Genomic DNA, 25,198 nt, shown 5'->3' on the forward strand with positions numbered 1-25,198 from the left:
GACCGAGGAAATCCGCACGCGCTTCTCATGCAAACGACACAAGCGATCCAGCCGGGTAAATAAGCGAGCGCACCCCCATCTTCCTTTGGCTCTTATCCCCACCTCACGGCGTCTTCCAACTTGCTTTTCCGACTACATCCGGAAACTCTGACAGGTGTCTACTTTCGAAACGATTCTTGCACGACCGGTTAACTTTCTACCAGACCATCCCCTCCTCACCCCTAGTTCAGGATAAAATTCATTTTGCAAAGACGCTTACGCCATTTTGCCACTCCCAGACTTCTCGTCTGTCGTGGAGTACCAAACAGGAGATAGAAGCTAAGAGATGGGGAAGTGCGTCGGACGAGTTTTCAAGAGTTTCGTGTACTTTCAACGTGGAAACTTTCCTAAGATACTTCACTTCTTCGATATTAGAAATGATTTCAATTTATTTTCATTTCATTTTTTTTTTTTTTTATTTCTCTCTTTCTTTCTGTCTCTTGATAATCTCGTAACGAGAAACGAAAGAGTAAATATCTGAAGAACATTGGAACATAAGAAAGAATCGAAATGATTCAACATAGGAGATCGTTGTAGTCATCGGAAGGGTAAGAAGATGTCGGAGAGTACGACCTCGAACGTACGCGAGGTAAGCAGAAATGATTGGCCGCGTAGGCGGCCTCGGCCTCGGCCTCGTTTAGGTGGAGAACGAGGAAGAAGCGATGCTTGGCTAACGGAGAAGAGGGGTGCAGTAGGATTTTGCGCAGTGAGTTACCCCGGCCACGATCGGACCTCTCTTATCCCCCGCCGTGAGCCACCAACGAACTCAGGTGGGGGATGATGTTGCCGCGGATGCTGGCTCCACGTCGTAGACGGACGAATCTCGCGTCAGTGCGGATCAGAAGCGGACACTCGGGATCGTGGTATTTCTCGACACTTTCCAGCGCGTTCAAAGTCGCACTTAGATCTTGAATCTCTTCTTCTAAGTGAGATTCTAATCGACAAATACAGTGGAAGAAAATACAATAGAAAAGAACGAACAAGAGAAGAAGAAAATAGAATTTTTGTGGAAGGAGAGAAATCATCATCGAAAAGAAAAGGAAGAGATCGAGAGTTTCCAACTCTCCAGCTGAGCTGTCGCGTCGATGCCGCGTATCTCGTGCTTGGATAGCGCGGGACCTCGTCTCGTTTCGAGGACGAACAAATTCCTGATAACAGTAGTATCATCGAACTCGTCTTACTTGAGTCCTGCACCATGACGAGCTCCTCTCTCGATGGATCCAACGTGCTCCACCGTCGACCGACTCCTACGATTTCGCTGCTCCTGGCAGCCTTGGATTTCTCGTCCTTGAACGGTAAGTTTTCTTTCAAGTCTTCTCAGAGGAACGGAAGTGTCCTGTCACGAGAGCGTGGCGCTCTACGCTTTGCGGCCAGAACAGTAGAGACCCAAAGCTCGAGGGTGTGGATCGGTGTCTTTCATATTTATTAATAAATCGAGGATCGAGAAGATTTTTTTTACCTTCATTTGATTAGAGACTATTTTCAATTATATCGCTCATTTTCTTGCTACTCTTTTAATACGATTTCTTAACGATCCTTATCGTGTTATTGTCAAACGATTAGAAATCATGAATCTTTAGAATATCGATCGAATTTATTACAAATTTCAATTTAATCGCACGACGTAAACAAGTGTCTTATTTAGGTAGGTCAAACCTGGATGTCAACTTCGTAAAGAAACTCTTACTTTTCTAAACGTTTGCTCGCGAACAAAGCAATTAGCGAGACCTCTATAAAGCGTAGCAACGTTCGATGCTCATTGAAATGACCGATCGATATTCAACGGATATTTAGCGGATATGAACGCTTTGGTTAGATACTCATCGTATATTATAGACGTATCGCCGATATCCAGTCGTCCACTCGGTGTATTCTCTAGACGGGTCGGCTATTGAAACTCTCCTTTGTGGATTCTTCCCACTCCTTAGGTTCCTTCTACTCGTAATTCGATCGACTCGAGATGAAAGATACTCGACTCCCTTGTTAAGAGGACACCGGATATCTCCGCACGCGCTTTCCGCTGTTGGCGGTCGACGATTCTGCCTGAAGGAATGTTTCCTCTCGAAAAGCAGGTCGCATTACACAGAAGCTTTGGAATTTGATGTATACGATGATCTTAGAATGTCTTCGTGGTCAGGTACTTTCTACGAGAGACATTTTCTTTCGATTGGATCCCTAGAGGAAATTTCGTAGAAACGGAAATTTATCGGAACGAGCTGAAACATCGAGAAAAGACAGGAAGCGTGTTGGAAGAAGGTTTGGGAGAAAAAGGGGGAAAGGTTGGTAGACCGGGAAGAACCTCGTGGAATATCAATTCACTGTGGTATCGTTTTCGTGCGACCACAGAACGGCTAGCCAGTCCGTTGCTTGAGGGTAAGAGAGCTCGAAGAAAAGTAGTGTGTAGGTGGAACACGCACGAATAGTCGATCCAACACGGAGGGTGGTAAGACTACTATCCCTACTGGGCACATATGTCGCAGGCTACTCGAGTACGTGTACGAACATCCATCGCAAAATTCCAACCGCTATCGAGTCTTCCATCTCTCGGCACCCTTCGTTCCTCTTACCTTCTTTCCTTCGACCCCTTCTAACGACTCGAACGTTTTTCTTCCTTTCCCCTTTTCTCTTTTCACTTTCGCCTCGAGCCTGAAAGCGGGAGAAATAGAAAGAGAAGGAAAAAGATTCATTTATTAAATCTGTGGGGTCGAGGCTTTGTCGGAGCAATCGAGCCAATTAAACGCGAGCGATCGACCGGAATCGTCTAACGGATAGAAAATCGTGTTTCTACGTGAAGGGTTTGTTAAGTTAGCCGACACTGTTTTCGATCGTTGTGCTTGGAAGTATCGAGCAACTTTTTTTTTCCTTTTTTTTTTTTAATATTATTAGATTCGATACAAAAATGATAAAGAGAGAGAAAGAGAGAGCACGAGCGAATGAATTTTCAACTTTAACGCTACAGATCAAGCGTACAAAACTGGAAAATAAATGACACTATGCCGATCTCCTTCCAGCTTAATAATCCCAATGAAGCCGTCGACGCGTATCACCGGATTCTAACGCTTTATAGACTTTAATGGAAGCTTTTATGTCGACGATCGGACGATATGTATACGTCGTGGAGCTGGCAACGAGAGCGAAGTTTTAACCTGGTTTCCACGTCTAATTCGGTCATTGATCCATGACTTTTGAGTGACAGGATATGGCGGAGCAAGCGCATAAAGAGGGAAAGGAGCTTGCCATAGGGAAAGAGAGGGAGAGAAAGAGAATAGCCGTGGAGAGGCGAAAGCTCACGGGGTTTGCAAGCATCACGGAAGGGGAACACGAAAGCTTTCAGAACCGTCCATTAATCGTCATTCCACGTATATGGTGAGTCGAGGAGCAACAGTAACAATAATAACAACGACATCGACGACGATGACGACAACGACGACGACGACGACGACGACGACGACAACAACAAGAACTTGCGACTGAGAGAAAAGAGGGTAGAAAGAAGAACAGCAAAGGACGAAGAAATAGAGGAGAGAAAAAAGCTTGCAGCGAAGCAGACAAACAGGAGGAGAGTAGCCAGAAGAGAACGAAGAGGGTAGTGGTAGGAACGTGAGTGCGCCAACAACCAAGCCGCATGGAAATTTATGCAAAAGCGTAACCGATATCGCACCGATTAATATTCATCGGGAGGGTGAGGTGACGTCGGAATGCTCGGGCCAGCGAGAGCCACAAGAAGAGCAGCTAGTTGCTGCTGCTGCCGCTGGCCGCTTCGTCGAACGTTGCGAGGATAAGCGAAACGAGAACAGAATCGTTTTTTTTCCTTTTTCTTTTAACCTATGCTTTTTTCCTTCCTTTCACCTGTCTCACCAGTCTTTGTCTCTCTTTCTCTCTCTCTCTCTCTCTAGCTAGCTCGTATACACCCCCATAGCGTCGCAAACTCACGTGGCGAGCTCTTTGTTTCTCTCTCCCCCAAAGAGATTGAATATTTTTCCTCCTTTGATCAAGCTTCTCCTCATCCTCCTCTTCCTCTTGCAGCCACGAACGCGTCCTCATGCAAATGCGTTTACGCGAGAGAATATTCGCAGAGGCTTTGAGACGGTCTCTTCCTATAGTACTTTAATCGCCTTGAATTCGAACACATCTTCCCGAAAACCGTCCACCCACGTAATCATTGCATTACCACTGACGATTCTCCTACACATCGCTGAACTGGACTTTGTAAAGAGACTCCGACTACAAAGTACACGAGGTTCGCTCTCGAATTTCGTCCTTCGATCGGTACTCTGCTCGTTTACCCGATCGAGATGGCCGACAAACCATTATTGTCTAATCGAATTTGTTACGGAAGTTAGCTCGGTGAACGTGTACACGATACTTACCGCGATCGAATGGTTTCTTAAAAAGGTTTCCTAAATAACAAGATTTTTATCGTGTTCACTGTACTTTTCTCTCTTTTTTTCTTTTTTTTTTTTTTTTCTTTTAACACAGTTTTAAAAAAGATTCTTTCCTTGACGACGTGCTTTTCTTCGTTTCAATAATTTAACATAAAAATAACAGCTCCCCGTACATATTTCTTATTTTCGATTATTTATCGACACTCTCTTCTTCTTCTTCGAGTGAGATGCCTTTTGAAAAGTCTTTACTTCCGTTTAAAAGGATACTAAAGTCGTTGAGAAAAAAAGAATACGACGAGTCCTTTCCATTCACACGTAATACGATTACGCGAGTCTTTCTAGAATCGTTTTTTTAAAAGCACACCGTCAATGAATTCCATACGTTTTGAAAACTATTTAAGGCTAAAAGAGCGTGCGACAAAGTTGACGTCAGATATCCCGTCGAAACGCACGAAACTCTTAAAAGCTGGAAGAACCCGTCCACGAGACGCTCGAGTCTTTGATGCGTTTTCTCTCGTATTTTCCAGACTAACGAGCGACAAATATTTCGTAAAACGTTCTTTCGTATCTCGTTGAAAAGAGTCTTCGGCTTTTCATTAAGTCCTTCTCAGCATTAAGAACTCTACGATAACGAAAGAGACTTTTTTTCTTAGATAACTTACGTTAGTAGTTCCCTTTTTATAAATAAGAGATTCTACTTGCTTTTCTTGACAAGTGGAAGGACTTGAAAATCCTGATTTCTCTTTCAGCCACGTGTTCGAGTATCCTGAAAGAAAGGGAGAGGACAGAGGTATAAAGATAAAAAGGATAAGAAAGAGAGAGAGAGAGAGAAAAAAAAAAGAAAGAAAGAAAAGTAGTAGTAGTAGTTCGAAAGTCGACGTAAGTCACGTTGCTACTATCATTAGCGACTTCTCTCGTGGTGTCACACTTTGTTTCAAGAAACTGTTAATGAGCGCATTTCTAGAAGTAACCTCTACTTACCTGTCTTCCTCTCTCTCTCTCTCTCTCTCTCTCTCTCACACACACACTCTCCCTTTCTTTCCCTTCTCCTTTCTTCTCTTGGCCTCTGTTAATGACAAAAAGTTGGGATTAGCGACAATAAGCAGAGCGGTTGACTAGATTGGTAGAAGCCACCAGCTCTTGCACCTTCTGTTATAAAGTGGGACGCATTTACCAGACCACAAGCGACACTTTTCTAAGGAAAGCTAAACGAAGCTTTAAGGGTAGAATCGATTCTCGCTGACTGCATCATTCAGAAGATGCATCTCTCTCTCTCTCTCTCTCTCTCTCTCTCTCTCTCACACTCTCTCTCCATGAGTGGATACCTTTTCACCGGCAGTAAATTGATTCCCGCTGCTGTGCAACGAAAGGTACGATTAGGAGAACGTAATGAGCTTGCTTTGCGCATCGTCTACCTCTATCTCTATTTCCATCTTTATCTCTCTTATCGAGCAAATCGATTTACGCTGTCTCTCTTTAATCGTCCATTTTAATCACAATTCAGATTCACGATAGAGTTTAGACAAAGGGCACGCGTTTCGAATAGTCGATTTATTAGGATGTCCTATCATCGATAAAGTTATAAAAGCCAGTCGGGAAAGCGACGCATCGACATCTCCAACATTGTCAAGGGAAAATAGTATCGGAAGAGTAGGGGTTGTTCGTATGCTTTACCCAGCTCGAGCATTACCAAATACGAAGGTAGGAAGCGATATTCTGATGCCAGTCGACGCCCTTTCCCTTCGCCTTTCTCTTTACGCATTTGTTCAAAACTACTTTCCTTTCCCTCCTCCCTCCCTTCTCTCTCTCTCTCTCTCTCTCTCTCTCTCTCTCTTTTCCTTTCTGTCTCATCTCTTCCATTTTTCACTTTCCTTTATATGGCTAGCACGTCGAGAGAAACTAACCAGCCCGCTCAAGCTTAAATATGCAGATTTTTCGCGAGGTGTAGGACGAAATGAATGGCTGCCGACAGAGAGAGAGGGGATTAAGCAGAAGCGTGCAGATCAGAGAGGTGAAAATTAACTTGGTTACGACAGATTGCTTGTGAATAATTCCTTCAGCCATTCGGCGGCATGATAACTTTGTTGCCGTATGCTCATTGTCTACTTCACCCTTCTCACTGTTCCTAGCGACCCTTGAACTCCGCCATACCGACAGTCTCCCTCTATCGTTCTTCACCATCCATCCTTCTTCTTCTACCTTCCATCCATTTCCTTTCTCTCTCTCTCTCTCTCTCTCTCTCTCTCTCTCTCTCTCTCTCTCTCACTCTCGCAGTACCTTCGTATAGCATATTATACGGTTATGCGTAGGCACCGCACCGATATAACTCCGCCGTTTTCGTTTAATCATGTCAACGGAGCAGAAATGCCTTCGTTTAATGACCCAATAAAGAAGAAGAGCTCGCGCTCTTCCGTCTTCCGAGACAGCCCTTTCTTCTCTTCATCGATTTCTATTCCCATTTCATCTCTCATACACGAACACTGTGCTCGTCACACTTTTAACGAGTAGTTCAATGAAAATCTATAATCAAAATATGCTCATTAAAACAAACAGTAATTCGAACCCTCGATAACAATAATAGTAGATATTGTTTTCAGAGAGAGAACAATATCTCTTGCAACGGTCGGTTAACGTTTCACAAGGATCGGATAATTACACCGTCAATCAGAATCGAAGGACGATAATTGTGAAACTCTCCAAGTCGATCTGTCCATGCGGTTCCGTTCCAATCGCACGGTCTAACGAAAATTCGATCGCCTTGCCCGAGACAGACGTTGATCTAACCAAAAGAACCTTCTTCTACAATCTCACCTACCGAATCCATTTGGGGATTACCGAAATTTCGCGATAATTCAGATACCTGCAGGTAAAGCTGGCTCGATGCCACGATACCGCCCCTGTACCAGTCCCTTTTGCCCCGGACCTAAAGCCAGAGAAAGAGAGAGAGAGAGAGAGAGAGAGAATAAGAGAGAGAAAAAGAGAGAACGAAGAAGGCACACCGCGTGCGCGGAGGGAGTTATTTTATGAATATCCGACTCTCGGCGACGGATCTGTACTCTCTTCACTTTCTCTCTCCCTCTCTCTCTCTCTCTCTTTCTTTCTCTCCTTCTCCAGCTCTTCCTCTTTTATCTCCCCTGATGTACCAACCCCGGCGCCCTGAGTCCCTTTCTCTCCTTTCTCGAAAATCTCAACGTATCTTCGAAAAAGCCTCCGGATGTCGACAGAGAGAGAAAGAGAGAGAGAGAGAGGCAAAGATAAATAGAGAAAGAACTTACGAAGCTTTCCTGTTAACATCGAAGCAAAGCCACGCGCCACCACCTTTCTATGGTTTTACGCGGGAAGCTCGTTATTGCGTATTCTTTTCAGAGCGCGTAATATCGATCGCGGACTAGTATACTCGTTACGGGCATTAATGCCGTTAGCAGCGGCCCACCTCGAAACATGCTTGAAAAGAAGTCTCTACTACTACGTAGGAGCAACCGTAATTACAAGTTCGTTCTTGCCAATCGTTTTAGAAATTCATCAATTTCCGTAGCTGCTATATATCTACGTATGTACTATGTAGAAGGTACACGAAAGACCACGTCGTCTCTGGTCGATCGATTCTCGAAGCCCACGTGCTTCGCAAAAACAATTTGATATTCGTCGGTCATAGCCAGCTTCCATCAACATTGATCCGCGAATAGAATGGAGGCATTGTTCGCACTCGCTCGGTTCATATTTAGATAGAAAGAGAAAGAGAGAGAAAAAGAGAGGAAAAAACCCTGGCCCTCGTTCTGCGTATCGCACAGTCTCATCCTCTTATTTATGAAGCCGATCTTCCGGCCCTCGCACGTTACCATCTGTTTGATCGGGAAAAAATGGATTACACGGGGCGCGTCCTATGGATTATCCTCCGTTGACTCATACTTTTGGATAATGTATACGTACATAACTCATATATATTTATATACTATACGTTATGTGTACTTATCGACTCGTGATTTAAGAAAAAAAGCTCGAGACGCTCGTTATACACCCGAACTATGTCCATCCATCGAGCAAGCATGTTCACGTTTAAAGAATTCACGTGCACGGCCACGTACGACTCATTACGCTTTCACAAGGAGGAATTTCCTTTCGGGATTACGACCCACTTAACGGCCATAACGAAGGCTATGTTCGAGACTGCTAGGCAGCGAGACTCTTGCATTATCTAAACTTGGCTGCTATGCTACAAGAACGAAGGCTGTGTGCCAAGGGTAAGAGACGACTTCCGCGAGGGCCAACGCACCCTTCTTACTCACCCTTACTCTCGTCCCACACCCCCTTATATTCCACACCCAGTCCTCCCACTAAACCGACATGATAAACTTTTCATTCTATCGAGAGAGACTCCAAACCGCTCGAACCTTTCTCTACTCTGCTCTGCTCTTTCTAACGTGAACATTCAAGAGCCATTCTGCGACCCAACGCGCTTTGGAAATAATTCGAGGAAACGATTATATTCGATTCCGATGAAAGACGATGCATCATTATTTCATCCGGTATTATCTAACATTCCCATTTTCGATCGAATTTCGTAAAAAGGGAAGATAAAAGTCGTGTTGTTAACAAGCACGTATTGACGTTCCGGTCATATCAGTTAGGTAAAAAGTATGGTATTGATCCGATTTAAAAAAGCTTCGTTCCACTTATGATCGAAGATTGATTAGGATGATTAGATAACTGACACACGAGTTGTCGGCTGCTATTCCATTTGTAGATTACGTTTTAGCCAAGAGAAAATGAGCGAATATCGAATCGTAAATTCAATCATCTCGTTTCATCACAGTCGTGCAAAATAAATGTCCTCTCTTCTCTCTCTCTCTCTCTCTCTCTCTCTCTCTCTCTCTCACTCTCTCTCTCTGTCGTTTGATTTAACTCGATTACCGATTTATACGCTATCGGAATTCGATCGTTTTCATGACTGGTAACGGACCGATCATGACGCCGAGAACGACGAAGTTACTCGAATTTCCGAGGACGTGAGAGAAAGAGAGAAAGAGAGAGGGGGTGGATTCGAGAAGGTAGAGAGCGATAATCGAAGCGGATAGAGAGTGCCGTGGGGAGAATCGTGGCGTAAATCGGAGAAGGCAGGGAACGTAGATCAAGTCGTGATTCGATAGAGTAAACTAGAGAAAACGAGAAAGAGAGAAAGAGAAACTCTAACTTAAATAAAACTCGTTTAAATAAAAACTCGTCAAATTTTGTTAGCAAAAACAAATGATTGTTAAATTATTATGGGATAAACATCAATAAGATGATGAAGATAACGAGTCTCGTATCTTTCCAATTATCGTGTAGGAAGGATAAAGGGGGGATATTAATTGACTGATTCGTTGGTTAAAACATCGAAAGGGCAGGGTAATTATGCGAGGATTCTATTAACGGGGTGTCGATGTCGGCGAGTCGCGAGTCGCGAATCGCGCTGCTTGCCGGGCTGCAGCAGCTCTCTCCTCTCGGTATCGCGTATTGATCGTTCTTTACTTGTTGCGCAGAGCAAACGCGGCTCGCGCCGACCACCGTGCTGCTGGCCCCTCCGTATTTCGCGCAGAACTCCATTCTCCATGGACAGACGTAATTAACGTCCGAGTAGAAACGAGGCAAGACGTATACTAGCATCCTTTGCTGATTTTGTCTTCTTGACTCTCTCTTTCTCTCTCTCTCTCTCTCTCTCTCTCTCTCTCTATCTCTATCTCTCTTTCTCCCTCTCTTTCTATCTCTTTATCTCTCTCTCTCTCTCTCTCTTTCTCTCTCTTTCTCTCTCTATCTATCTTTCTTACTCTCTTTCTCTCTTTTATATTTATCATATTCATCATATTCATTCATAAAATATACCCATATTGTGAGACACGTCGAAAGATCGATTTTATCGCATCCTCCATTTAAACAACGAATACAGAGGATAAAGAGAAAGAGAGAGAAAAGCAGTTTTGAAGAAAGAGATCTCATGGGTAATTACGCTAAAGAATCTCGACGAGGACCAAAGAAACTGGGAAAATACCAAGGAAGAGATGAAAATAAAATAAACAAAGAAGGATGCTGGAGAAGTTCCTTTCAAGCTATTGCGGCTGCCTTTGTAAACAGACTACCATTGGTGATTCTCTTTTTTCTTCCTCATTTTCTTCTTCTTTTTATACCCGACTGATTTTTATCCGTTCACGAATTATAACAGCATATCGCGTAAATAATATTAGGATTTATGCCACTTCAAAAGTCCACCTTTCGAAACGATGTTTTGAAAAACTTATAAAAAACTTGTGTCGTCATGAAAACTCATTACGCTAGTTAATTGAGGTAAAGACCGAGAAATTTATATTTCAATTTTTCCCCATAATCGTTTATCAAAACGTTCGTAATGTTTAATAATGCCATTAAATTAACCTTAAAAGATCCACAGAGGACGACGTTTATTTTATATTTCTAGCATGAATTTTTCTATAAAAAGAAAAAGAAGAAGAAAAAATGTATTAAAAGCATCGTTTTCCGTATTTTCTACAGAGTAAATCACAATAGGCGAGCGATTATTTTCACGTAAAATAAAAGCGATCGAAAATTATGAGAGGCTATAAAAAGAAAACTATTATTCTAGGGACAAAATCGTAGAGGTAAAGCAACGATCGATGACGCGAACGAATATGTATTATGAAAGAGGTTTTTATCTTCAACGAGCCGAACGAAATTTCATAGTTTATAACAGAAATCTAAATTTAAGCATAATAAGACGCAAAATTCAGAAAGGCAAAACGTTTCTGATTAAGAATGGAAATTTGTCTTTATTCGTGAAATTAAGTCGATTTCTTCATATCGTTACGTTTCTCTTGGGGAAAATCAAGAACGTGCAATTACGAAATGTAGGATACGTAGTAGCATCCTAGGGAAATTATGACTGCCCGTATAACGAGTGCTATTTTCTCTGAATACGTATATCGTTCGTCGAGAAATGAAGGTGCATAATTAATTAGAAAAGCGTTTGATCCATAAATCAGAATGACGCGTAGCCTCTTATTCGAGTGAATTTTCGTCTCTGTACGTGCTCTCTGTACAGCCTCTGCGTTTACCTTCAATTATGTCTGCTTGTACTGCTCGCCCCTCCTTTTCTTGATGGGTCAAAAGGGAAGCTGTGGAAAGCTATATGATTATCCACTCAACGATTCCTCCTACGATAAATCGCGTGTTCGCTTTTCTCTCGCGTCTTTTCTTTCTGTTTGAATCTTTTATTCTTCCAAGTAGTTAAACAATTTTTATCTTTTTCTCAAAACGATTCTTGAATATCGATTCCTTTCATACGATATATAATTTTATACACGTACACACTTGTACATAAGTGCATATATACAATATTATAACAAGAAAACATTCTAGTACTTCTGTCAGAAACTTATTGTCTAATCTTGTTGTACCATAGAATAGAAAGCTTAGAAATCTTCCTTCATCCTTTGCACATTTAGCTTGACTGTTGGGTCGACTCCCTTTCATGCTTCGTAGCGTTCGCTTCGGCAAGCTCGTTGGATCGTACCCGCTGTGCTTGCAATCGACAGAAATTATGCTCATAACGTACTCCCGTTTTAATTAAAATCGCGTCTCTAGGGGCTTCGCTTGTACTGTGTAAGCGTACAAAGGTTAAGAAAAAAATTCGCGAGAGCAAAGTAGATTACGTGCGCGAATACTGTGAGATGGTTATGAGATAGTATTATTAATACCGTTGTAAGCTTCTTTTGTTCCTTCTTTTTTTACTTACAATCAATGATTTTGCAACTCCGATTATTTTTGTTTTCTATTTTATATGTAAATATAGGAAAAAGAAGCAAGTAAAATTACTAAACTCTTCTACAGATACGTTAAATCGTCAAATGTGCAAAACATTGTACACGATTGTGCGACCGTCTGCATATAACTGGCCTACTTCACTTGCATGGCTGCCACGAAGAAATGGGTATACTCTACTTTTGTGCGCTACGTAAACGAGTGCATATATACACACTCTATATTTGCGGCTGCAGTACGCAAACGAAAAGGGCTCTCTTTGCTTTACCCTCGCCTTGTAAGTCAGGAAACAGTCGTTTTCAAGATGCAATAATGAAGATTGAAAAATAACTGCGCGTTATTAAATTACCGATCGAAAAATCTTCACTTTACAATCTTTATTGTTTTAAGTTTTTTGACCAATCATTCGATACGAATTAAATGAATTTTAAGTGTTAAAAAAAAGAAACGATAAAAAAAATACAAAGAATAAAAAATAATAAATATAAAATCATTAGGCGTATGATTCGATGTGGGATGAAGCGTATAGTACGTTAGGGTTGACAACGTGTTACAATCACAAGAGAAGAGAACCTTCAGGGCAAGCAGTTTTAGTTCGAATACCAAAGGGTCGCTTAATGACAGAGCTTCCGAAAGGAACCGAGGGCAAGGGTTTCTTTTTATACAAAATCTCGTTAAACTTCCCACGCCGAAGGCGTACAATGGACGCCAAGATTTTTATGCGTTTACGACGATGAAACGATTTTTGACCCCGATACCGGAACTTACACTTTTGGTAAAAACTTTCAACCCTCTGCTTTTTTTCATCCAGCTTTCTTCCTTCCTTCCCACAAAAAAGAAAGAATAATTTAATACTTCTATCGGATGATAGCATCTCTCTTAAAAAATGACGGCAATACGTTCTTCATTTTATTTTTTTTTTTTTTTTATTTTTGTTCCTTCCTTCCTTCCTTCCTTCCTTCCTTCCTTCCTTCCTTCCTTCCTTCCTTCCTGTCTTTCTTTTTTTCTTCCTCCTTAAAAAATTGTTCATCCACAAGACGACCACCCACTATCTTCTTTCTGGTGTTGCAGAGTAATGACGATGATAACTCTTCACGTCTACTTATCATGCGCTATAAAATATCACGAGGCAATGCTACAGTAGAATATCGAATCACATATCATGGAGGCAGTAGTTATTTTCATAGGAGTCCTTACTGTACTGGTTTTATGCGTGAACGAACCTGTCAAAGGCATTCCCGGTACGTACTCAAATCATTCATGTAATATGCATTGTCAGAAGAAAAGGGTAAAGAAAGGAAGTGAGGGAGGGAGAGAGAGAGTGAGAGAGGGAGAGAAAGGAAAATACATTTCTGGCAATAAATAAGAATGATAGAGACAGTAAAGAGACGTATAATGGGCGATCGTTTTAGGACAGTGTATGTTACCTCTCGGCATGGAAGAGGGAAGGATCCCCGACGACGCTATTACTGCGTCTTCAAGTTACGAGATGAAATCTGTGGGGCCGCAAAACGCAAGGTAGATATTGGAAAGCTGGCGAAGGATAACAGGATATATCCATTTCGCAGTTATTTTCGATATAATTTTGACGGTTCATTCTTCTTTATTTCATCTTAACTTCATTTAACTTTACTTCATCATTCTTTACTTCATTTAACTTATAAAAATCTAAACTTGTAAAGAAAATAAAATCTCTTTACAGATTACGGCACGAAAAAAATGGCGGAGCTTGGTGCCCAAAAGCACAAATTAGCAGTGCTATACGAGAATATTTGGAAATCGATCTTACGAAAGATCATCTTATTACGTGGACTGAAACTCAAGGACGTTTCGGTAACGGTCAAGGTCAAGAATACGCCGAAGCATTCTTTCTCGAATATTGGCGCGATTCAAAGTGGCATCAATATAAAAATCTTAAAAGAGACAAAGTACGTTTATCGATTGATTAAATTAATTATTTGGATTTTATAATTATTGTCTACCTTCTGTTTTCTCTATAGGTATTACGAGGAAATAGCAATACATATTTGGTAGAGAAACAGAAATTAGACTTACCGTTCGTAGCGAGCAGAGTACGATTTGTTCCGTACAGCCAACATCCTCGTACCGTCTGTATGCGTGTAGAAATTTATGGCTGTGTGTGGGAACGTGAGTATCCTTCAATCGAGTACATTATATCAAGTATATTAACTATATTAAGATGCAAGCAGACGTTATATTGAGGCACACGAGGCAACGATCTATCGATCTGCTATGTACTAGCTATTTATTATATATATATATATATATATATATATATATACACATACACATACTTGTTCCTTTAGAACATATCGTAAGATACGTAACACCCGCGGGTGATTCATTCGGACCAAACGGATCCAACGTGGAGGATTCTTCCTATGACGGTACAGAGGCTGATGGTATTTTAAGAAACGGGCTTGGTCAATTGATCGACGGGATTTTTGCGGACGAATCCGAAGCGATGACCTCTTCCAGCGGCACGAATTGGGTCGGATGGAGCAATCGAGATAGCGTACAATTGATCTTCGAGTTTGACGATATCCGCGAATTTGTCAACTGTACCATGCACGTAGCGAATTTACCACAACACGATATCGAGGTTTGTAAGAAAAAATTACAAAGGAAACTATTGTAGCGATGCAATAATTCTTTGCGTAAAGTAAAACTAATTCGTATTATATTAGATATTCTCAGAGGTTTCTGCATGGTTCTCTCTTGATGGTATTGATTATAATCCAACGGAAGAGACATTGCGTACAACGGATGATATAAAAACCGGCACTAGTCTTTCAACGATCCTGTTACCAACGCGAATTGGCAAATTTGTTAAATTGGAATTTAAACCCAAATCGAAATGGTTACTCCTTAGCGAGATCACTTTTGAAACAGGTATCTAAAATTGATTCGAATGTTCATATTGTTCATTTGAAAAGTATAAAATATAAAAAAAAATATTGATTCGATAGTTGTAGGTACAAGGAATTTATCGAATGAGTCGACTAATCAAATAATCGACGATGACGTGAACGACATCGAATTGAGCGTAGACCTTGCTGATAAAACCAACAACGATTTCAACGAGACGATTTACGAACAAAATGATTCTAACTTAACACCCGACGCCTTTCCAGTTAATAATTCTCAAACTTACATCGGTCTCGTGAGTGGTACATTGACAGTGATCGCCTTGCTTCTAACTTGTACGATATTTTTAATGAAACAAAGAGGACGCAACAAAGTGGCTCTGTTGCAAAAACACACGGCTTTGTTGTGTGGTTCCTCAGCACCAGGTATCACGATCAACATGAAGGACGTTAAATTAGCTACTCCAATCGTTGTTAATGGCTTGTCTCAATCACGATTATCAGTCAAAAGCAAAACTCTTACGAATGACGACGAAAGTATTCGTGGTACAACCGAGAGACGTAATTCAGAACGAATTTACGAACGTTCCAGCGCCTACGAAAGAACCTACAAGGTTTTCTCGGAAGACAATCATATTTATGATGGGAGATCTCATCAAAGTGAATTATTATCGTCGATAGATTATAATGCCGAATACTCTGGTGCGTTCTAAGACTTTTCTCTTTTTCTAAAATCGAACAACCTCGATAGATTAACTAATAGATAGATTTTTCTAGACTTTAACAGCGAGTGTAACTTTTCAAGTTACAAGTTAGGAAATCGCGTGGTGTCGACGCCTTTTCCGGTAAAGAAGTCAAAATCGACACAATCGGGAAAAATCAATCATAAAGTTTACGAAGGCTATTATGCTGCGACCGATATTCTCACGGTAAAGGATTAAAACTTGTACCATTATTATCTTGAGTCTATTTTTATACTAATAATATTTTTATAGATCAAAAGACGTGAACAATCTTCCGTATTCAGTCTCTTTACACCTTTACATATTAGAGATAACACGCACTGTGCCAATAATCGAGATTCTTGCGACATTCCACGGATTTCTAGACATAGATTAAGAATCCTTGACAAGCTTGGCGAAGGAAGTTTCGGATTGGTAATAATAATAATAATAAAAGGCGTTTATTCTCACACAAACACACACACACACACGCGCGCATCTATATATTATTTTTTTCCTAATATAAAATTTTCATTCGTGTATAGGTACATCTTTGCGAAGCTAAAGGTATTCAAAATCCAGATGTTGGGAGTATACGAAATCGACAAGTTGTTATAGTTCGGTCCCTGTGGCGTGGAGTCGTGGATTCTCTGAAGTAAGTTATACCAATTGATAAACAAGATAAAATGATTCAATTAGAAATAAATCAAACGTTTAAAACGCAGGAAAGATTTCACAAACGATATGCATTTTTTGGCAACCATTCGTGATGTTAACATCGCAAGAATAATCGCTCTGGTCGAGGAAGAACCTTTCGGTGCTGTGTTTGAATACGGCGAGCTGGGAGATCTTCCAAGTTTTTTGGAAGATCGCCGCAAGTCTGAAAACGATGCATCACTAAGGTAAGCACATGGATTTTTTTCTTTTTCCTTTCATTTTTTTACACACACGTTACTCGATCACAGTTTATATAACATTCCTGTCATTTATTCTACAGCTACGAATGCTCTTTAAATTTCATCATGCAAATCGCCTCAGGAATGAAATACCTCGAAAACTTGAACATACCCCATCGCGATTTGGCAGCCAGGTAGTAATAAATAATAAATATTAAATAAGAAAAAAAAAAAACAAAGATAGGATCAAGTGATCCTTATATATGTTTCAGGAATTGCATCGTTAATCAAAATTTATCAGTAAAAGTGTCCGATCATGCGATGTATTGCAACAAATATGATCACGTGTATTACGTTGATGGATGTTATAAAAAAATTCCGCTTCGTTGGATGGCCTGGGAAGCGGTAATATTGGTAAGATCGTTTTTTCGTTTTTTCTTTTTTCTACGCGTCGATGTGAGAAATATAAAACACTTGAATATTCGATTATATCGAATTAATTTTCTAAGGGTAAAAAATCTTGTCGAGCCGATATTTGGTCATATGCGATAACGGTCTGGGAGATCTTAACAGGATGTAAGGAAATACCCTACTCAGATTTGACCTCGGAACAAGTATTGGAGAATTACGATCGTTGGTATAATCATACGGGCTACAATAGCAGTAGTACCAGTGAAAAGAATCAACCTCGAGTACTGTCCCAACCTTTGTGCTCCTCCGCCGATTTATATCACATGATGCTCAAGTGTTGGAGTAAACAGCCCGAAAACAGACCGACGTTCGAGGAGATCTACCTCTATTTAAAGAGACTGGCTTTCGATTAAAAAAGAACGCTCCATGAGACTCGCTCTAGGAGCGCGGACCAAATTAATTACAATCAGCCAAGATGCATCCTACTTATTTGCCTCTATCTTTCTATTACGATGATCGTTCAATTATTATTCCTCCCATGTGTGAATTTCACTTACACGTCATCATTCACACTTCTCCTTTAACGTAGGATGCTCTGGCCCTTAACATATAATGCTCATCTAGGTTTATCTAATTCGATCCTCTATTATTATAATACTTATAAAATTAAGGATTCGGATAAACAGAAACTTTTTTATAAAAATTAGTGTGATTGTTCTTCATTTTAGCATTTGTGATTTGAGAACGTCTCACACGCTTTTCATATAACTAATATCGTAAGATGATAGTTTAATAATGATATCCAGTTCTCGCGCATTATTAATAACCATTTTAACTTTTAAATGCTGCATGCGTTTAATTGAACGGCCTCGCGTATTTAAATTCGAAAATAGAAACTTAAGTTCGGCCGTTAATATGACGAACCTGCATGTGCGCGTGAACTTAATATTAATATTAACATATTTCGAATCGTTACATTTTTGCCAATTCCATTGAACATATTATTAAAATATAGTATATACGAAAGTATATAGCGAAAGTAATGCTATAAAGAAATGGGAAAACTATCTAATATATATACATATACATATATATATTAGATAGAAATAATATATATATATTCATAGCTTTCTATATGCATATACATACGTAAACAAGTGTATATGTATGTCGATGCATAGAGAAAGTAGATATATAGCTAAACAATTCTGCGAACTATCGTCATCTTCTTGCTAAAACTAAAACTGTGGCTCTTTAGCATGTAATTTTTATAAGATTATCATTGAATGGCCGCCTTGTATATGCGAGAGTCCTTCGATCGTGCACTTAGTCACAAGAAAATAAAACTATAAAAAGGATTATTTTTTCCTGAATCCTCAATGTAAGTAAAAGCAAAATCGTCAAGCGAATAATAATAATAATAATAATAATAATAATAAAAATAATAATAATAAAAATAATAATAATAATAATAATAATAATAATAATAATAATAATAATAATAAATAAATAAATCTTCACTTCTGGACCTTTTGCCTTAATAACGACGATTGGGAAGGCAAAATACTTCGTTGACTTTTTCTCGGACCTAAGGAACGAAGTACGCCACTATAGATGAAAATGGACAATCAAGTTTGCAAAGTTATCGTTTTATAAATTGTGCAATATTTTAGAATACTAAATGTTAATTAATTTACTAAGACATTGTTTCCAATCTCATTCCTTTAAAAACTTTTAACTTCTTCATCGAATGGTATTAGGTATTATATTATTCCTTATATTGTCGATGTATACAGCGCGGATGAAAAAAAAAAAAAAAAAAGAAAAAAAATTAAAAAGGAGCGTAAAAATCGGCACGCGTAATGCGTAAGCATATTTATGCAGGCCCACGCACCTACACATTCTCTATGATGGTAACTATTTTATCGACTTTTATCAAACATTTCATAGGCTCGTAGGTATAGTAATCCAAATTTGTAATATGAGTCATGTGTATCCCATTAAAAATTATATTCTTAATATTTCCAGTGTTATAATCAATAAAAATTGTTATATCATGTAAATAATGCGTATTTTTACAGAAAGAATTCTTAGGGATCTCTTTGCTCTCTATAAGAGCAATCTGGATGAACTATGTCATTCGACGAACTATCGCTATAACAGAAATTTACATGATAACGTATTATCACAACGCATTCGTATATTATGACATTGGAATAAGAGGAACGATGTTCATCTCCTTATGAAAATCTTGGAGAGATTGTTCCCATCGTTCTTCAAAGTAAACACCTAATAAAAATTTAGCATTATTTCCAGTATTTACTGCCCACCGAAGATAATAATCCAAATATAATTTTCTTTGTCTGAAACAAGATGTAATTTTAATTTTAAGTAAATAGTAGACGTACTGTGCTAGTTTTTTGTTTACCTCGCTCGTAAACGAGCCGCTCCAAATATTGCTCCTCCGATACACATTGGCAATTTGGTTTGAAGTGCTTCTACCCATTTCACTGTGACTTCTCCGAGCATCGTTGTAGGCATCAACAAAACTGCGTGAGAGATATCGTGTATTTCGCGATATCGTTGCATAACATATGCTTGCTCGACATCATCAATAAATCTCGTCGGTGTTCTAGAATCTGGTGTTACATTCTGGAAATGGTTTATCATGCTAAAATAAAACATAAATCTAAAAATATCGTGTCTCAAATTTAATTAATAAATTAACAAACATTTTGCAACATAATTTTTTCATTTTTCAAACTGCATTCAAATATTTAAAATAATAAGACAGTAACAAGTAATCTTACGTTCACTTCCAAAAAGTTGCTATACGTTTTTCCAAGTGTGCCTTCTGGTAAATTTTTCAATAATGATAAATCAACAGTCGAAGTATTTATACGTGGTTTCTCTTTTAAAATGCGTTGTCCTTCAGATGACTTCTGCATCTCATTTAGACAGTGCACAAGAGCATTTCCAGATGTAGTCTCTGCAAGACATGCTATCAGATCACCACGGGACGGATCGGCTAGTGATATAATCGCCGATCCTACGGAGAGGGCCGCTCGTTGAAAGGAAGATAAAAATATATGATGTTTAGCATAATCTTCTTCAAAGGCTTTGTACGCAGAAAATCTTCGTACTGCTGAAATCTCTGAAACTGAGCAAGGTAAATGACAATTTGATACAAGTTCTTAATAAATAAAGTTTATTTCTGTACAACTTATACACTTAGATAAAAATAAGATTATGATATTTATTCTCCTACAATGTACATGAGAGTGTTTGACTAAAATTGTGACCTTGGTAAAATTACCTTACTAATAATTATCTATCTAATTGGGATTGTATTGCCACTATATTATTATGGCACTATAATCCTGGCGGTAACAATGATTCTCTTTACTTTGGTATTTATTACAGTAAAATTTCTCATCTACATTTCCCTCTGTCACTCATAAACTTTCCATAACATTCAGGTGATTCATACTAGGAACATTAATAAAAAGCTACTTAACACAGAATTATCAATATAAGAAATTATCACCATTGTTGTATAATATAAAAATATATACTTAAAAACTACTTTATAACTGTATATTCATAAAATATTTTACATGGTTTCAGTTCACTGTTCATAACTCATTGTTCATTCGGCAAAAAAATTATCCAGATTTAGATTCAATGCAACAGTATCTCCAATTTAAATACTATATTAATTTTGTGCAAAAAGTATGTTAAAACACATGCTAAATATTATTGTACATCATACAGATTGTATTCTTGAACTTTCTTCCTGATTAATAGGAGAATATTTAGATTCTATTAATTCCTTCCTACGGAAGGTGACCCATGTATATACTAGACTACCGATTACACTTAAATTTAAACCTATAAAATTTATCCAAGAAAATATATAATCACCGCCAATTACCATACCAAGATAAGTTACACAAATATTTTTTAAACATCCTATAATCGTTGTAGTCAGTGCAGAATTATATAGCGTGCAAAGGATAACACTATAAGACAATATAAAGCCCATCACACAGGACAAAGCAAATTGTAAAACGAATAAAATATTTGTCCAATAAGGAAAGTCAGACACCATTTGAATATCTCCTGTCCACCATGCCATTATGATTGCTGGTATCACCATGAAGAGCGAGTTATAATACATCAATCCATATTTTCCCAATTCCTTGGAATCCAGCTTTTTCTTCATATACACTCCATTTGCGGCAGTAAAAATATCATTCAACAATATAAAGATGTAACCCTCAAGATTAAAGGCAAGATCGTTTAATGCAGCAATTAAGGCACCCAGCACCATCGTGTAGACGCTAAGCTGTATGGAAGCACGAGCCTTGATCCCAAGAATGTAGTATTCCGCGATCATTGTCATGAGGATACTGAATCGTCTTAGAGCAGTAAACATTGGTAGGCTGAGTTGTTTCGTACCACCCAATCCGAAGATCATGTTACCAATATATATCATTGGCAACGGCCAGATCTTAACGAACGTCGCGGCTTCGAGGTTAGGGAAGTCGACATAGTGTAACTTCTTCGCCAGGTAAAGAACGAAAATAGTGGCTAACATTTGTCCTATTCCCAAAACTTGAAAGGATGGGAAACCAAAGGTAGTAAGGACCATTTTGTTCACCACTGTTATCATAAACGACGATAGCCCATAAAACAGAGCTGAACCGACGCGTACAAACATCGCATTTTGTTGATTTATTAGCATTTTTCAAATATTATTTTCAATACCCTCAACTAAATTATCGAAGATAAACGTTCATATGTTATAAATGCCATTTTATAAATGATAATAATATAAATACAAGTACGTACACCGTAATAACCTTAGCATTTTCTCTCGTTCAGCTAGCCGACGAACTGTCTGTAGAATCGTCCATAAATACATACATATATTATCTATAGATGCACTAAATATATGTGTAAAATATAGATTTTAAATCGCATTCATATTTTATTTCTATAATGTAACAATGTGCGAAAATAAGCTTCTATTATTAACTTAATTATTTAAACGAATTTATCATGAAATTCTGCAAATTTAAATAATTTACAAATTTTCTACTAATCCAAATGATGTTTTGCATTCTGTTCCTAGATGGCGTTGCGAACGTTCAAAATGTCCTTACATTTTATTCATTGAATTCACCATATTAAAAAGCTATGAATAGGAGGTAGTGATGGCATGTGGTAATATATAAAATTCGTGCAGGATTATTCCTGTATTTAGTAGATATATGTTATCTATTAATTTACTTTTAAGATTAAAGATATATTTGACATGCCGAAAGAGTTTAAAAATTATTGTTATGCAACATTAATACTATGATGAAGTAGTAATACATGAAATAATGTAAGTTACTCAATATTCGAACCTTTTTTTCGTAAATAAGTAATGATAGTTAAGATATTCCGATAAAATATTTTTTTTAATTAAAAATATGATTTATTCTGTTATTTTTACAGGATAAAATAAAGGACCTTTGATACATCATCGATAATATTTTTATGATGTTATACTTTTTCACGCCACGAATATGTCGCAATTTACCATGCATTTCGACATCGAAATTATTAGCCACTTTGGTATGAATAACTTTTAATATTTATCTATTGTTAAGTAAAGCTCTATTGAGAATACTGTGTAAAAATATTAATATTTCTAGTATTCCACCAGTTCGAAACAGAAACCAAAAGAAATTGTACATATGCACGAACCATGCATAGAAATGACAGAAAAATATCGCAATGATATTGTTACTACAAATTCACAAATACCGTTACATCCTGACAAATATATTCTACCAAAAAATGCTAGTCTTAATAGTAACAAGGAAACCCGTCCATCTGAAGAACCAGAATGGAAACCTGTGCAAGTAGAGCTTGCTCATCTTCATAAATATTGTTTAAAATTATCGAAAATTAGATTAACTTGTAAGTGATATAATATAGATTTTTATCATTTTCTTTAAATTATTTTAATATAATATTAGCATAGTATAAAAATAACTGCAGATTTTATATATCGTGTAAAATGATAAAAACTGTGATTGTTATTTTATCAAATTGAAACTTATAATTTTCTTCATAGCTTTAGTTGTGATAACAACCATGGGTGGTTATGTAGTAGCACCTGGCATGTTTGACTTATATACATTCACTATGTGTTCTGCTGGTACTGCATTGGTCTCTTCTGCAGCTAATGCTATTAATCAATTTTTTGAAATTCCTTTTGATGCACAGATGTCAAGAACAAAGAACAGAGTTTTGGTCCGTGGACAATTAACGTAAGTTTACATTTTGTATATTGAATATATTAAAATGGAATTATGTATTAAAGTTATATTCTCTTTGATCCTAATATTAGTCCGGCCCATGCAGTATTATTTGCGACTGTATCAGGGATTACTGGTTTGTTCATATTGTATAGTCAAGTTAATGCTATAACTGCAATGTTAGGTGCTGTTAATTTAATTCTATATACTCTTATTTATACCCCTATGAAACGTATTAGTATTCTCAACACTTGGGTTGGATCTATTGGTAAGTAAAACGATCTTGTATTTTACTTAATCTAATCTAATAGACTATATCTTGAGTATCGACATTTTTTTGTAGTTGGAGCAATACCACCACTTATGGGTTGGGCAGGCTGTGTAGGTGATATAATGGCTCCAGGGGCTTGGATTATGTCTGGCCTTTTGTATGCATGGCAATTTCCTCACTTTAATGCTCTTTCTTGGAATTTAAGACCTGATTATTCGCGTGCAGGTTATAGAATGATGTCTGTCACGAATCCTAGCCTTTGCCGTAGAACGGCATTAAGATATACAGCTGCGTTAATGGGGTTGTCTTATTTAGCTCCTGCATTAGATGTAACTAATTGGTGGTTTGCTGGTATGTCAACGCCACTAAACGCTTATTTTTTGTATCTTGGTAAGTAAGTTTTTAATTTTGTTAAAATTTCTGATTTCGTAAATTTTCTTGCTATTTTTATATTTACAGCTTGGAAATTTTATCAGAACTCAGATAGTGCAAGTTCTAGAAAACTCTTTCGTTTTTCACTAGTCTATTTACCGGCGCTAATGATATTATTGCTTGTAAATAAGAAGCATTGGTTCGTTGGTAAAAAAAGAACAGACGTAGTAACAAACGATGAAAGTTATCAGAAAGAAACTTTCTTATCAAATCTTTCGAGATTGATTATACCAACACCATCGTCCGTTTAATGCGATAACACAAAATGTCATCGCTAGTAAAATCATTGACACTATCATATTCTTTAAACTTGTAAATGTGTATTATAAATCTTAGTTAACATATTTTGTAAAGTACAAAATCTTGTATATATCATAGAAATCATAAATAATTATATAATTTGATCTAAACAGTCGATTCCGCTATATGCAGAAATAAATATAGTAATAATTATAACACATACACTTATCAGATTATTAAAAAAAGTATCTGAATAATTTATATTTAGATATTTAATCACTTAGATTTGAAAAAAAAAAACACACATCTATTGATCAAATTTTGTTCACAAAACTTCAAGAAAGAAAAGTTTATTATTATTAAAAAATGTAATAAAAAAATGTATTGAATTTTCTACATTTTAAACAGAGTTGAATGATAATTGAAGCAATAAAATAAAATCTACAAATCTATAGATATAGATATTGTATCATTGATCGTGAACAGTAATTGTCTATTTATTTTGTATAATTCTAATGATTACTAGAAAAAAAAGAGATCATATTATTCATTTGATGTTACATCAAGTTGAATAAAATTTTATAATTATGTCTCCATATCATAAATACCTGTATAACTTCCTTTTTTGTTTTTATATAAAAAAGAAAAATAAAAACAACTTTAATTTTACTTTTTGATTTAACAGATCAAATAATTATTGTATTATCAAAATGTATGTGGTTTGAAGTAAAATAAAAAGTATAAAATATTATTATTATTTTATAATAATAATAATTATTATTATTATTATTATTTATACATCAATATGGATT

General features: G+C 37.6%; 3 protein-coding genes across 5 annotated transcripts; 2 read left to right on the forward strand and 1 right to left on the reverse strand.

The window, feature by feature from the left end:
• The first annotated feature begins 16 nt into the window (after positions 1-16).
• On the forward strand, positions 17-18,236 carry LOC122631943 (discoidin domain-containing receptor 2-like). Of its 2 annotated transcripts, none has more exons than XM_043818191.1 (15): positions 17-1,334; positions 13,284-13,453; positions 13,625-13,730; positions 13,915-14,140; positions 14,213-14,360; positions 14,540-14,835; positions 14,921-15,125; positions 15,203-15,802; positions 15,878-16,029; positions 16,096-16,257; positions 16,368-16,477; positions 16,548-16,724; positions 16,820-16,912; positions 16,991-17,132; positions 17,228-18,236. In XM_043818191.1, exons 2-15 carry the CDS (start codon positions 13,375-13,377, stop codon positions 17,540-17,542), a joined length of 2,811 nt encoding a protein of 936 aa, XP_043674126.1. In that variant the 5' UTR covers positions 17-1,334; positions 13,284-13,374; the 3' UTR covers positions 17,543-18,236. The 2 variants fall into 2 exon arrangements, with proteins under 2 accessions (XP_043674126.1, XP_043674127.1); XM_043818192.1 differs by lacking the exon at positions 17-1,334 and adding an exon at positions 10,307-10,542.
• An 888-nt stretch (positions 18,237-19,124) lies between these two features.
• On the reverse strand, positions 19,125-22,188 carry LOC122631949 (ubiquinone biosynthesis protein COQ4 homolog, mitochondrial-like). Of its 2 annotated transcripts, none has more exons than XM_043818205.1 (4): positions 21,594-22,188; positions 19,940-20,274; positions 19,558-19,781; positions 19,125-19,492 (listed from the first exon to the last, which is right to left on the reverse strand). In XM_043818205.1, the coding sequence occupies exons 1-4, from the start codon at positions 21,874-21,876 to the stop codon at positions 19,333-19,335; spliced, it is 1,002 nt and encodes a 333-aa protein (XP_043674140.1). In that variant the 5' UTR covers positions 21,877-22,188; the 3' UTR covers positions 19,125-19,332. The 2 variants fall into 2 exon arrangements, with proteins under 2 accessions (XP_043674140.1, XP_043674139.1); XM_043818204.1 differs by having other exon boundaries at positions 19,940-20,289; positions 21,984-22,176.
• A 90-nt stretch (positions 22,189-22,278) lies between these two features.
• Positions 22,279-24,989, forward strand: LOC122631946 (protoheme IX farnesyltransferase, mitochondrial). The gene is made up of 7 exons (XM_043818199.1): positions 22,279-22,521; positions 22,635-22,754; positions 22,835-23,102; positions 23,260-23,455; positions 23,536-23,711; positions 23,787-24,104; positions 24,174-24,989. The coding sequence occupies exons 2-7, from the start codon at positions 22,677-22,679 to the stop codon at positions 24,395-24,397; spliced, it is 1,260 nt and encodes a 419-aa protein (XP_043674134.1). The 5' UTR covers positions 22,279-22,521; positions 22,635-22,676; the 3' UTR covers positions 24,398-24,989.
• Positions 24,990-25,198: the final 209 nt, after the last annotated feature.

This window comes from Vespula pensylvanica, chromosome 9 (assembly GCF_014466175.1).
Source record: "Vespula pensylvanica isolate Volc-1 chromosome 9, ASM1446617v1, whole genome shotgun sequence".
Classification (NCBI taxonomy): Eukaryota; Metazoa; Arthropoda; class Insecta; order Hymenoptera; family Vespidae; genus Vespula; species Vespula pensylvanica.

What these genes read in the sequence shown, in the direction of transcription:
- LOC122631949 (XM_043818205.1), bottom strand. Translation starts at nt 21,876, where the DNA reads ATGCTAATAAATCAACAAAATGCGATGTTTGTACGCGTCGGTTCAGCT. An exon ending in GCAACTTTTTGGAAGTGAAC is followed by an intron (nt 19,782 to 19,939) that starts GTAAGATTACTT and finishes AACCATTTCCAG; the next exon opens with AATGTAACACCAGATTCTAG. An exon ending in GCGGCTCGTTTACGAGCGAG is followed by an intron (nt 19,493 to 19,557) that starts GTAAACAAAAAA and finishes ATCTTGTTTCAG; the next exon opens with ACAAAGAAAATTATATTTGG.
- LOC122631943 (XM_043818191.1), top strand. Translation starts at nt 13,375, where the DNA reads ATGGAGGCAGTAGTTATTTTCATAGGAGTCCTTACTGTACTGGTTTTA. An exon ending in ACCTGTCAAAGGCATTCCCG is followed by an intron (nt 13,454 to 13,624) that starts GTACGTACTCAA and finishes CGATCGTTTTAG; the next exon opens with GACAGTGTATGTTACCTCTC. An exon ending in TACCACAACACGATATCGAG is followed by an intron (nt 14,836 to 14,920) that starts GTTTGTAAGAAA and finishes GTATTATATTAG; the next exon opens with ATATTCTCAGAGGTTTCTGC.
- LOC122631946 (XM_043818199.1), top strand. Translation starts at nt 22,677, where the DNA reads ATGATGTTATACTTTTTCACGCCACGAATATGTCGCAATTTACCATGC. An exon ending in ATCGAAAATTAGATTAACTT is followed by an intron (nt 23,103 to 23,259) that starts GTAAGTGATATA and finishes TTTTCTTCATAG; the next exon opens with CTTTAGTTGTGATAACAACC. An exon ending in CACTTGGGTTGGATCTATTG is followed by an intron (nt 23,712 to 23,786) that starts GTAAGTAAAACG and finishes ATTTTTTTGTAG; the next exon opens with TTGGAGCAATACCACCACTT.